The 13,237-nt window shown below is 34.8% G+C and overlaps 2 protein-coding genes across 3 annotated transcripts; both read left to right on the top strand.

The window, feature by feature from the left end:
* Positions 1-81: 81 nt before the first annotated feature.
* Positions 82-6,896, top strand: LOC108197174 (uncharacterized). Of its 2 annotated transcripts, XM_017364709.2 has the most exons (6): positions 82-215; positions 329-419; positions 3,369-5,031; positions 5,406-5,708; positions 6,075-6,331; positions 6,416-6,896. In XM_017364709.2, the coding sequence occupies exons 1-6, from the start codon at positions 161-163 to the stop codon at positions 6,600-6,602; spliced, it is 2,556 nt and encodes an 851-aa protein (XP_017220198.1). In that variant the 5' UTR covers positions 82-160; the 3' UTR covers positions 6,603-6,896. The 2 variants fall into 2 exon arrangements, with proteins under 2 accessions (XP_017220198.1, XP_063939154.1); XM_064083084.1 differs by lacking the exon at positions 82-215 and having other exon boundaries at positions 3,313-5,031.
* A 1,609-nt stretch (positions 6,897-8,505) lies between these two features.
* On the top strand, positions 8,506-12,066 carry LOC108198786 (heat shock cognate 70 kDa protein). Its single transcript, XM_017366561.2, has 2 exons — positions 8,506-9,121; positions 10,376-12,066. Exons 1-2 carry the CDS (start codon positions 8,911-8,913, stop codon positions 12,016-12,018), a joined length of 1,854 nt encoding a protein of 617 aa, XP_017222050.1. The 5' UTR covers positions 8,506-8,910; the 3' UTR covers positions 12,019-12,066.
* The last annotated feature ends 1,171 nt before the right edge of the window (positions 12,067-13,237 follow it).

The raw sequence follows: 13,237 nt of genomic DNA, 5'->3' as shown, positions 1-13,237 counted from the left end.
AATATTCTCGGTGAAGAAAATATTTTCGGACGAAAAATCAGATTTTAAACAAACCATATTCCAATATTCCATCTCCAGAGAAAAAACATTAAACCCCAGTGCACAGTGCACACACGAACAAATACTCACACGCACAAACACCGAGAGAGAGTGGGAGAGAATGGGTCTCTCTCGCCTCCTCAAAGAACACATGATCTTTCGTTTCCGTACAGCTGGTAATGACCCATCCCACTATTCTAAATTTCTAGTGTCTACTTTGTTCATATTGCAGCTCGTTCAATTAATTTTTCTGCTCTAATTCTCTTGAAAATAAATGTATTTGTTGTAGGTTTTGCAAGGCAAACAAGGCTCCAGTTTTCTACATCCTCTTCTTCAGCTGGAAACAAACCTGGGGAATCAGAAACCCAAGCTCATGAAAAGTGTGTAAATAAATTTGATCCCTTATTTTATTCTGTAATTTTACCTGCCCACTGTTATATATGATTATAAGTTGTGTAAATTACATTATATGTAGGTCATCATGTCTATGTGTGTTTTGTGTTTGTTGATATGCTGGTTGGGTCATGTAGAATTTGTTGGTTATGCCCTCTCACATTGCCAAGTACGAGAGAGCTTTCGGGTTGACATATCCCTCTTAAGAGCAACTCCAAGGCAGTGCACCTGTTAGCTATATTACTACAGCTGGCGTATAATATTAATATTTATACCTATCGTCAGCCATATCCCTCCCTCCAACCGCTCATCGCTGTCAGCTAAAATTTTAGCTACTGAGTTTTCATCCGCTGCTTCTGGCGATTACAATCTCGCCTTCTATATATGTACACTTCATCTCCCGGTCAATTTCTCCTCTCCCGCTTCTTCTTTGCTTCTCTCCCACCATATGAGTTCTTCTCGTAGAAGTAGGAGATCGAGTTTCTCAGTGTGTGTATGTGTTGTGTTAGGTCGAAGAGGCAACCACCGTGGCTGTGTGGATGGCGGAGTCGCATCGGCTATGGGGAAGAGAGGGAGAGGAGATCGAACAAGTAAAAACATGAGTCGATTGTTCACTCTAACAAATCAAAGAGGAGAGAATGGTGATGATAAGGGTTTTATAATTTCCTAACTAAAATGAGATGATAATTGAAAATATATAATGGAATAAATAAATTAAATACAAAAAAATAAAAAGGAGATAAAATGCGTGAAGCGTAATTAAATATTGTTTTTGAAATACAGCTAACTATTATAGCTAGCATGTGACAAAAAAAAAAAAAAAAACTATTATAGCTAGCACCACTGGGGTTCACCAAATTTTAACTAATCATTATTTTATATTATTCTAGCTAACCATTTTAACCATCTCCCTTGGAGATGCTCTAATACCTAATAGCAATAACGGATTTAAATAGGATTTACAATTCTTAAGACTTTTATATGCAATTAACTTAGATTTTACATGTATGTCGTATTGAAGATGCAAATTACACTTTATATATTAAATGGTATAGCGTAACATTGATTGCCACATATCATCAATCGATCTTATTTCTAGTTTGCATTTTTATAATGGTATAAATGTGCAAGAAAGAGTTCCGGGGACCTAAGTTCTAGAAAGCAGGGATTCTTCTCTAAGCCGAAGAACTGTGTATCAATATGTATCAGTGTGGGGGTACACGAGGATACGGCTAAATGGCGTCTTTTGTAATTTTAAACAGCTTTTTTTTCTTCTTTTTCTGTAAATAGGAAAGACGTGGTCAAACTTTAAAGAAACAATTCAGAGATGGCTAGTCTTTCTCTCGATGAGCCGGAGATGGAAGTTATGATTATTCAAGATGATTGAATTACTTTAGTTATCTTGAATTAGTATAGTTATTTTTTGTCCTTTAAATTTTAGTTGTTCCACTATTTGTATAACTGAATGCATCTATAAATAAATATATATATATATATATATATATATATATATATATATATATATATATATATATAGAGAGAGAGAGAGAGAGAGAGAGAGAGAGAGAGAGTCTTACTCCAATAGAAACCTCCTTATTCTAGAAACTAAAAATCAAGCTGGAATATCACTAAATCCTAAAGCAAATACCACTAAATTCTTAAACAACCCCATCTCCACATCCACGATTGCCACCACCTCTGCCGCCCCCTCCTCCATAACCACCACCACCTCTATGCCGCCCGCCCCCTCCATAACCACCACCTCCATTATTTCTCTAACAACACAATCTCTACCTCCATCTTCACCAGCCACATCTTGGTCGCTGCTTCAACCTCTTTCAGCCCCGTTCATACTTCTTTCTCCACCTCGGCTCAACTTAAAAACGCGGCGGAGCCGCCACTATTCCGGCAACGCTCCAACCCCCTACTTCAAGCCGCCCAAACCTCCGCTACAATCATCCTTCCTCCATCTCCACCTTCACCTCCACAATCTCCACCACCGTTACCACCATCTGAATCGAAAACATGAACAAATCTGGAGATTCTGAGCAGATCTAGAACATATCTGGAGATTCTAGACAGTTTCTGCAAATTTCACTAATTCCTACAACACAGATCACTAAATCCTAAAGAGAATATCACTAAATTGTAATGAGAATATCACTAACTTGTATTGGTTTCTAGTGTGTGTGTGTGCGCGCGCGCCCACACGCGCGTGGGCGCGGGGGCGGGGGCGGGGGCGGGTGTGTGTGTGTGTGTAATATTTTTAATATTTGTTGTGTTCCCTCGCACCCGAATCCTCATACTTTTGAATTTGCCGAATTCCCTTATCCCCGTACAATGCACCCGCACTCATGCTTCAAACTCATTGAGTGTCTCTTTTTACAATTTGAACTAATTAAACTAACAGACCCTCTGTATCCTTCTGATGAGAGGATAAGATGTATACAAACCTTACTTGTACTTGGTAAAATTAGAGAAGATGTTAGCTTCCTCCAAGGGTCCTCAGCTTAAACAAAATTAATATTATACTCAGGCATCAATCACAGGATAACATACACTAATATAAAATTAAAGATGGCATGCAAAATGATGAAGGAAAAATAGTTAACACTTTTACTATTTTAGTGTTATTGCAATTTGCAATTACTTACTGCTCTACAAGTTACCATTCGGAGAACATACTAATTGGTTATTTCAATTACGCTGCTCTGCTTATAGGTATAATGTTTCAAATCCACATTCCTACTGTTGTAATATTTATATTATTTCTAGACACTCAAATAATAATTTCAAAAGTATCTCTTTTTATAGCACTCCCTTTTCTCTACATGTCCCTTAAGAAACTTGAACCGTTGCCCCCATATGTTCCATTTTCAGCTGATCAACACAATTCAGTTCACCCTATCACTGGCTTGCTTTCTTGTTCTTCTCAGGCATATAAATGTGCATACGGGAACCTTTGCCAAACCATTAGATTTACATAGAAAAATTGGTTGGTCATGGTGCAATGTGAAAGGACTTCTACAGAAGGCGAAAGTAAAGATATTCGGATGTCCTAAAAATGAAAACGACTATAATAATGATGTATTATCTTCAGTAGCTGAAGTTATGACAACTCAAGAAAATGGCTCAGAAAAGTCTGGCCACGGTGAAGCTAGTAATACCCAGGAGACAGTTGTATGCAGTAAGAATAACATTCCACCAAGTGAAGTGCCTTATAAATCTGGGGATATATTGTCTGATATGATGGGTGATACAGTTTTGGATGCTAAGAGGCGATACAATGATGTGGAGAACAAAGGATCTGATACAATTCAATCATCAGTCCAGATGATTTCTAGCACTGAGGATAACAGTCTGAGTCAGGCAATATCAAATGCCACAGAAAATCATTGTTCTGAAATTATGCCTAATGCAAGAACTTCAACTGGAGTGTGTGATTCTCCATATCAGACTGGATTGCCTGAGGCTGCCCTTGATTCTAGCGTCAATTCAGTTAAATTAAAAGGTGTCTTGCATAACCAAAATCTGTTTCAGAAGAATAAGACACGCGTGCTACTTAAAGAGTTCCAGGAGCCATTCGATAAATCTGAGAAGTTATCGAGCTTAATCTTTGAAGCGACTAGACCATGGCAGCAAAAAGATAAAGAAAAAATGCCTTTAACTGGACGCGGACAGCAAGTGGAAAACAAAATGTATGTGGATCGTAATGATGAGAAACTAATTCAGCCGCCAGGTGTTGAGCCTGAGAATGGACACCTAGAATCGGCGGGATCATCATCTGAAACATCAAAAGAAAATGTTCCAAATGCTCATGTTTCAGTAGAAAATAGACTGAATCATCCAGATAATCAGCATAATTTTCTTCACATATCACCAGATAAAGTCTCTGACGAGGATGGAAAGCCTGCATCAGGTGGTGCTGCAGAATTATCTGCTCTTTTTAATAATTTAATTGATCATGAAGCAGGGAAGATTATGAACAAGTGCAATAGTTTGGAAACAGATGGACATTTGGAAGGTTCAGAGGAAGTCAGTCGAGAGAATCTGACAAATCCTTTAGACATCGATAATCTAATTCATAGCATCAAGGTAAATCCTATAGGTCGACAGGTTGCTAGTGATTCAGGAAGTGTGATTTCCAATAAATCTGATCAAAACCATTATACTGACCATATTAGAGTTCCATCTCTTGTCAACATACAAAACTTAAATAATGGACAACAAGTATCATCCAGTCATACCGAAAAAAGGAGTGAGAAGGACTCAAGTGTAGTAACCCCTGTCAAGATAGTTAATAATAATGGAAAGACTTGCAATCAACAAAAAGGCAATGCAGACAGTGCAGCACTGACTGCAAACAAGTCAAAGTCTGATCCATGTGTCCCACCAATGAGGATGAGGCAGCTTGATAAAGCACAAGATACAACATCCAGAGAATCGCTGTACCAGAACAAAGTACTTGTGAAGTTTGTGCATAAAGACGCTAGTGAAGAAGACGTAATTAATGTTTTAAAGTGTTTTGGCAATATTTTGAAGATTGAACTTTCTGATGCTGGACAAAGCTCATTTAAATCTGCTATTGTTTATTTTGAGGTCAGTACTCAAAACATGATGACAATTTGTAAGTGCTAATTATATATTCATGGTCTTGTTAAAATGATAGAACAAACTCCACAAAAACACTATCTAACAACTCATTTCAAACAGACTGTTTGTTGCTTGAACTATAAGGGGTAATTTGGTATTCTATCCTATTTTTAAGAGCAACTGATGCAAAAGTTAGCTAAGAGAGCATAAAAAAAGAAGCTTTTGCATTTAGGATAAATGGTCATTTCCTGATTGATATTATAGCGTGGTAAATTTATAGAACTGGAAACAGGATTTTAGTTGCAAGTATTGCAACCTTTTGTCCTTCCAATTTGTATTGGTCATGTTATCATTATGAATTGCGGTTGAATAAATTGCAGAAAAGGCAAGACATGCAAAAAGCTCTTCAAAAAACTTATCATGTACTTAAAGGTCTAGCCCTTTCTGTGGAAGCAGCTTCATCCCTGGAAAGCCAGCATAAGAAAATTATCATTCCTGGTTTGATTGGAGATCCTGATGCCCCAGTTGCCCTACTGAAGAATCCTACGCGGACTGTTGCTATCAAACAGATGACTTGTGAGATATGCCCAAGGCATATTGAAGAAGCTCTTGCCTTCTGTGAAAGCAATATATCTGGTTTTTTCTTGGGCCCCTCAGATTCTGTAGCATATGTGGAATTTGAGGTATACTTTCTAAGTCATGGTGATGGTATATGATTTTCCTGCTCACAGTCTTGGGTACCTTATGTTGTGAAGTCTCTCTTGGAAGATTGCACAAAAGATTATGACTTTGATAGTCCTCTTTATCAGTTCCCCATACTAGTTCAAAATTATTTAATAAGTTGAGTATTGTTAATTGTATGCTTCATCCTACATCTCTCATACTCTGTGTGTTCTGTGCTTTCATACTTATTAATATCTCCTGCTTGAGAGCTATATATATTAATCTTTTGAAAGATGTTACAGTTTTTCTTATGGTACAGTGGGTGTGATTTTGTAAGTTTGAGTGTTCTTAATGCATGTAGTTTAATCTTCATGTATACCTGACAGACGGAAGATGGAAAAGAAAGGGCACTTGCTAAGCAATCCATAGTTGTTCTAGGAAAGCACCTGTTTATCTTCAGAGTTGACGCACCAAGAACGACAGTTGTGAGGATTAAAACCATGTCGCCGCTAGTACGTTTTAAATATACATCTACATTTCGGTCTTTAGGGAAGATTAGGACTGTCCAAGTAAGATCTCCTCTCATTTTGGATATACATTTCTGCATTACTGAATGGCCTAATATGCTGCAGATTCTAAACAAGTGAGTTCATATGCAAACTTTTGAGCACTTAGTTTTTATCATTTTTGTAAAACTCTTAAATATGTGATTTTCTAATTTGGTCAGATTGAATGGGATGCAAGTGAATGGTATGGAGTTGAGAGCTGAGCCAGCACCTATTGTTCCTCCGGATGTCCTCTGCCATATATATAGTCAACCGGAAGAAAGGAATCGCCTGAAAGGCAATATGCTTAGGTTGCTGCAAAAGCTTGAGGATTCACCGTTCTATCGTGAACAAAAATTGAGAATTTAACTGTTGCTGATTATACAAGTCAAATATTCTATGAGCTTAGCAGTTTAAAGAAGCCAAATGCTTTAATCTTGCAGATTATATAGGTCTCCGTTGTTCTTGCTAATCCTAATCTTGTAGCCTACTGATTTCCCTCTTTTGTATGTCGGTGTAACTGTTTTGACAGAGATTTTACATGGACAAGAAACATCCTCAGGGCCCGAGTAGAAGCACCCTTCGTACATCAATATTTTTTTATATAATTAAACACGCTCATGCACCCATGTTCTATCGAACCCTAGACATTCCGCTATAGCAGTGAGAGATATCATTGGAGTATTTTGTGAACTTTTCGTGCACTGAACTCTCAACTCTTCAAACAGTCAAGTATGAGTACAAGAAGCAAAAATAAATTGCGAATTTCTGGTAAGTGCCAACTAATGTCCCAAAATAGCTTAACATAATTTCTTTTTCTAGCAATAGCTAATTTGAACTGTTTACCTTCTTATATAATTTGAGTGTTTATATTAACATATTAATTTGACTTTTCACTTAATTCCTTTAAAAAGGATAGAGTTTGAAGTACTGGTTACTGCAGGCGACACTATCTTGGAGGTAAGAACTTGGACAAACGTGCGTCTGCTGCGACATTTAGTAGAGGAATTTAGTACCAAGCACGGCCATAGGAGGTGTTGGTCCCAAGCAGTCGACTGTGAAGAACGGTCAACTGGTATAAGTTTTGGGGCTGTTGGATGAATATTCAGCGAGGAAGAGGAGGAAGAGGAAGAGGAAGAAGGAAGAAGAAGAAGACTCCCTTACATAAAAAAAATTTGAGATCATAATTTGAGTTATCCTACCATACTCTCCAGAGTCCTTGGAGAGTCCAATTTATTATGGTCAACCCATGCTCTAATAACTCAAAAAGCTCTTATTATATACTTATATATAATAAGCGTAAGGGAAATAATTTGGTCGCATGATCACATGGCCCAAAAGATTATCATCCGTTGGATCTTATATTGAACAAATAAGTACCGTTAGATTACAACAAAATTAACTTCTATTTCTATAAGGCAACTGATATGCATGTTTATAATTCCTTTTCTGAATCCAAAACAAAGTCTATATTTCACATGTTTATGATTTTTTTTAATTCAAGATAAATATTTCCTATCAGTTTTAATTGTAGAATCATATAAATTGCACCGTCACAAAATTATTTTTATCTAATATATTTTAAAATTAATAAGCCGGATATTTTAATACAAAAAATATTTCCTAACAGTTTTAATTGTAGAATCATATAAATCGCACTGTCACAAAATTATTTTTATCAAATATATATATATATATATATATATATATATATATATATATATATATATATATATATATATATATATATATATATATATTAAAATTAGTAAGCCAAATTTAAATCATATTATAATAATTCTTATATAAAATACATTTATAAATATAATCTAATGGAAGTTGATGTCACATATTCTTCTCAATATATATTAAAAATTTGATAGAAAAAATATAATACTTTGGCATGATACATAAGAGACTAGTAATGGCTTGATTACAATAGTTTACTTGAAGCCATTAATGAGTGTGACGGTGTATTTTATACCGCATCGTTGGATGATCCAACATGTGTAACCAATTTTTTTTTTACTGAAACAAGTAGAACCTATATATTTTTACAATAGTTCTGACTTACAAACAAATCATAATTTCAAATTTTATTTAGATGAAAATTTTAATTTATTATTTATAAATTAAATTTTTTCACACCAGTTACAATATATTTAAAAAGTTTATCAATAATTAAAAAGTTCTCGTGCCTTGCACAGGATATAAGCTAGTAACTCTTAAGTTAGTGATAAAAAGTTCCGGAGTCCTCCGACCATATAAATTATAAGATCCTAGCATACATATGTTGGGGATATGTTAAAAGAAATTCTAATATGTTCAGCGCTTTTTTAGCGCTAGATGAAAGAAACTCTGTCCGCAGATAAAAAAACGTTATACACGAGAAAAATAGGTTTCTCCCGCCTAATTTTTTTTACATTAGATATACTAAAATTTTATTTTAATCCTAACTGTTGGATAAGTGTTCCCCAATGTCTTTGAACATGTCCCCATCATACGATGGACCCAAATTATAATCAATCCATGCTGTAATAACTCCGAAAACTCTTATAACTCCAAAATTGGTGATTCTTTCCTATCACGACACTGACACTACCGAGTTTATATATCACAAGTTAGGGTTTGGGATTTTAGTTTATTGCAAACAACGATTTAAGGTTTTATTTGAGGAATGGCGAATAATGATGATATAGCAGTTGGAATCGACTTGGGCACAACATACTCATGCGTTGGTGTTTGGCAGCACAATCGAGTTGAAATCATCGCCAATGATCTTGGTAACCGGACCACACCTTCATGCATTGCTTTCACCAAAACCCAGCGTTTCATCGGCGAAGCTGCTGCACATCAGGCTGCTCTCAATCCTGTCAACACCATCTTTGGTACGTGCAACTCTTGTACTGTATATTTAATATTCCGTCCGTCCCATTCTTTTGTTTTGTTTGATTTTTTGTGATCATATTGATGACTGAAATTTACATATTTTAAATAATTGTAGAAGTTTTTTTTGAAGAAGTTATATAATTATATTAGTAAAATCTATATATATTCTACTTTAAGAGGTATGCTTTGGATTTTCAGAGATCATTGACCACAAAAAGTCAAACAAGATAAAAGAAGTGGGACAGATGGAGTAATTTGATATGTTTGGATCCAGTCTAATAGTGATAAAGTGTGATCTCTCTATATTTGGATGGGAAATCAGTTCTGGCAGTATGTTTAGATTAAAACAATTTATTTAGTTAAAGTAACTTTTAATTGACAACTTATTAGATGTAGAACTAGTAATGTAATAATAAAATATTAATTTTAAAAATTAAATTAAGTGATTAAAAAGTTGATGAGTTAAGCTTAAAAGAATTTACTTAGAATTGGATAATAAGTGCTTAGTAGGTTAGGATTTATAAATAAATAAAGTGTTTGGATAACGTGGCTTATAATTTATTCAAGCGGTGACTTATAATTTATTTAAGTGTTTGGATATTTTACTTAGGGGCCGTTTGGGTGAACTTAAAATAAGTGCTTCTTGCTTAAAATAAATAAGTGGAGTAGAAGTTAGAAGCAAGATAAGACTTATAAATGATTAAAGTGTTTGGGAAATAAGTAGAAGCCCTGAAACAAAAGCTAGCATTCCTAACTTTTTATAAGTGCTTCCTGACTTATTACACAAACGGTACCAATAAGTGCTCATAACTTATAATCCAGAAGCTGGACTTATAATTTCTAAACAAACACCCACTTAGAATGTTTGGTGTTTTATAAACAGTAGAGTGTTATTAATTAGAGAAGAAGCAAAAGTTGGAAAAAAAAGTCTCAACTTTCAACTTATATGTCTTGAGTTTGTTAAAAGTGTTTCTATTTTTTTACACAAACGAGTCAAGAAAAGTAGAAGTCGACTTTTTATTAAAAGAAACCCAGCTTATAGTTTGCCAATCGGACACAATATATTCAACTTCTCATATTTTTAACTTATAAATCAAAAAATAGCTTATAATTTCATGACACAAATGGTACAAATAAGCTGACCTGGTTAGTAGCCAAATATACACTTAAACCATCATGCAACCACAATTTAGAATTAAAAAGTAAAATTATATGTCGATTGTCAGAATAATTTTACATATCTGTGTATGCAGATGTTAAGAGGTTAATCGGAAGAAGATTTACAGATTCTACTGTACAAAATGACTTAAAGCTCTGGCCTTTTAAGGTAACTAGTGATCATACTCAGAGACCTAAGGTGGTTGTCGATTACAAGGGTGTGGAGAAACAGTTCTCGCCTGAGGAGTTGTCTTCAATGGTCCTCTTTAAGATGAAGGAAATTGCTGAAAACTACTTGGGAAAGAGCATAGAGAATGTTGTTGTGACTATTCCTGCACACTTTAGTGACTCACAGCGCCAGGCTACGAAAGATGCAGCGACAATAGCTGGCCTTAATGTTTTGCGTATTCTTGTTGAACCAACAGCTGCTGCTGTTGCTTATGGTCTTGACAAAGAGCTTACAAGTAGATCAGCAAGGGAGAAAATTGTCCTTATTTTTGATCTTGGTGGTGGTACTTTTGATGTTTCTCTTCTAAATATCAAAAATGGTAGGTTTGAAGTACTGGCTACTGCAGGTGATACTCACCTTGGAGGTGAGGACTTTGACAATCGTTTGGTGAACCATTTAGTAGATGAATTTAAGATGAAGCACGGAAAGGATATTAGTCAAAATGCTAAATCTTTAAGAAGATTGAGAAACGCTTGTGAAAAGGCAAAGAGGTTTCTCTCTCAAAATGTCGTTGCAACTATTAATGTTGATTATTTGTACGAGGGAGAGGATTTTTCTTCAGATATCACGCGTGCCAGATTCGAGGATTTGAACTTGGATCTGTTTAAAAGTTGTTTGGAGACGGTGGCAAAGTGTCTGAAAGATGCGAAGATGGACAAAAGCAGAGTGGATGATGTGGTTCTAGTCGGTGGATCAAGTAGGATTCCTAAAGTTCAGCAGCTATTGCAAGAATTTTTTGATGGGAAACCACTCTGCAGGAGTATCAATCCCGACGAGGCTGTTGCTTATGGTGCAGCTGTCCAAGCTGCTGTTCTTAATGGTGCAGGAAATCATCATATTAGGGATTTAGTATTGCTTGATGTCACTCCGTTGTCACTTGGGGTTCAGCTCCTTGGTAAAAAAATGAGTATTGTTATTCCAAGGAACACAAGAATTCCCGCCAGCAAAGAAATGACATACTATACAAGCGAGGATGATCAGATTTCTGTTTGGTTTCCAGTTTATGAGGGTGAGAGAACACGGTCAACAGATAACAACTTACTGGGTGAGATAACTCTTTGTGGCCTCCCTCCTGCCCCGAGGGGTGAAGTTGAAGTCGTGATCAGATTCAACATTGATGCGAACGGGGTGTTACATGTTACTGCTGTGTGTAAGGTATCTGGGGTGAAGACTGATACGACAATAACCGGTGACAAAAGAAGACATTCAAAGGATGAGATTGACATGATGATACAAGAAGCGCGGATGTATAGGGCTGAGGATGAGAATTTTAAAAAGAACATACAAGCAATGAACGACTTTGAAGATTATGCGTATAACATGAGAAGTGCTATCAAAGATAAACGGATGGAGGGGAGGAAAGAGAGAGCTATTGAGGAGGCAATCGTATGGGTTAAAGCTAACAGGAGTGCTGAAGCTAACGAGTATGAGGCCAAGAAGCAGGAACTGAGAGCTATATGCAGTTCAAGATTCGGGTATTTCATTGCAAATTTAAAATTGCCAGTTTAAAAATAGTTTTTGCTGCCTAGGTGTGATTGTTTTTTAGAAGCTCTTCAGTTGACATTGCATTTGTAGTGTTATCGGGCATGCATACTTCATTGAGCAACTTTATTAACAGAAAGGTTGATGTTTTATTATATCCAGTATCACGGTGTTGTGATGTTTGGAGACACTATTTTCAACAGAAACCAGATGTTTATCGGATTTAACAGATTATATAATCTAGTATTGTATATGATTTTGATTTTATGCGGATTTTTGATAAATTATCAGATAGTTAGATACATAATCTTTGTAATTTAAGTATAATATATCAAATTTCATGAATTTAACAATTTTTAAAAAAAAATTGATACACTAAAAAATCTCACAAAATCTATTATTTTATTGCGTTCAAAAAAATTCATGGGCATTTAAATATCATTAGATTAATGAATTTTAAATAATCTCAATTAAAATTATCATATTTTAAAGGATAACTTAAAATCATAAGTGAATACCAACATATTCTATAATATTATTTAAAATCCTAATAAAATACTTCAAAATTCATACATCCAGATTTTACAAATAATCTAATTTTTAAAAAGGATATGCGAACCGATCCGACCCGTTGTCATCTGTTACCTTATTTCCAAAAAAACTAGGTAAATATATAATCATTTTTTTCTACAAATAAGTAACTTATTGCTACACCAATAAAAGAATTTGAACACCTATTAAATATATCATGCTAACAAAGATTATGTAAATATAAAAAACAAATTCAAAATAAGGCATTATTTTCATCGAATAAAACAGAACAAAATTTTAGATATCTAAAATCAACGAGCGTTAAAATTATTAAAAATAAAATAATAAAAATGTGAATTAATCACTAAAACAAATACCTCAAACAAACATCGAAATTGACATAAATTCCAGATTTTAAGCCAAACAAACCAGCAATCAAAATATATATCCTTGTTTTCTTAAGATTGATTTGAAAAGAGGATGTCATATAGAAAACAATTTTTGATCTATCAAATGTCTATATTTCAAGAATTTAATTTTTTAAAAAGATTTTTGATTGTTTATAAAAAAAAACTTTCTATTTCTACGGCATTCGGAACAGGAAGATAATATGGGTCTAAAAACATCTAAAAATTCTGCAAAAGCTGAATTTTAATAAGAAATCAAATCAGAAAGGAAGCAAACACCCCTATCTAATATCATTCAAGACCAAGCT

The sequence above is a fragment of the Daucus carota genome, chromosome 8, assembly GCF_001625215.2.
Source record: "Daucus carota subsp. sativus chromosome 8, DH1 v3.0, whole genome shotgun sequence".
Classification (NCBI taxonomy): Eukaryota; Viridiplantae; Streptophyta; class Magnoliopsida; order Apiales; family Apiaceae; genus Daucus; species Daucus carota.
This window is presented reverse-complemented; position numbering and strand designations above follow the sequence as displayed.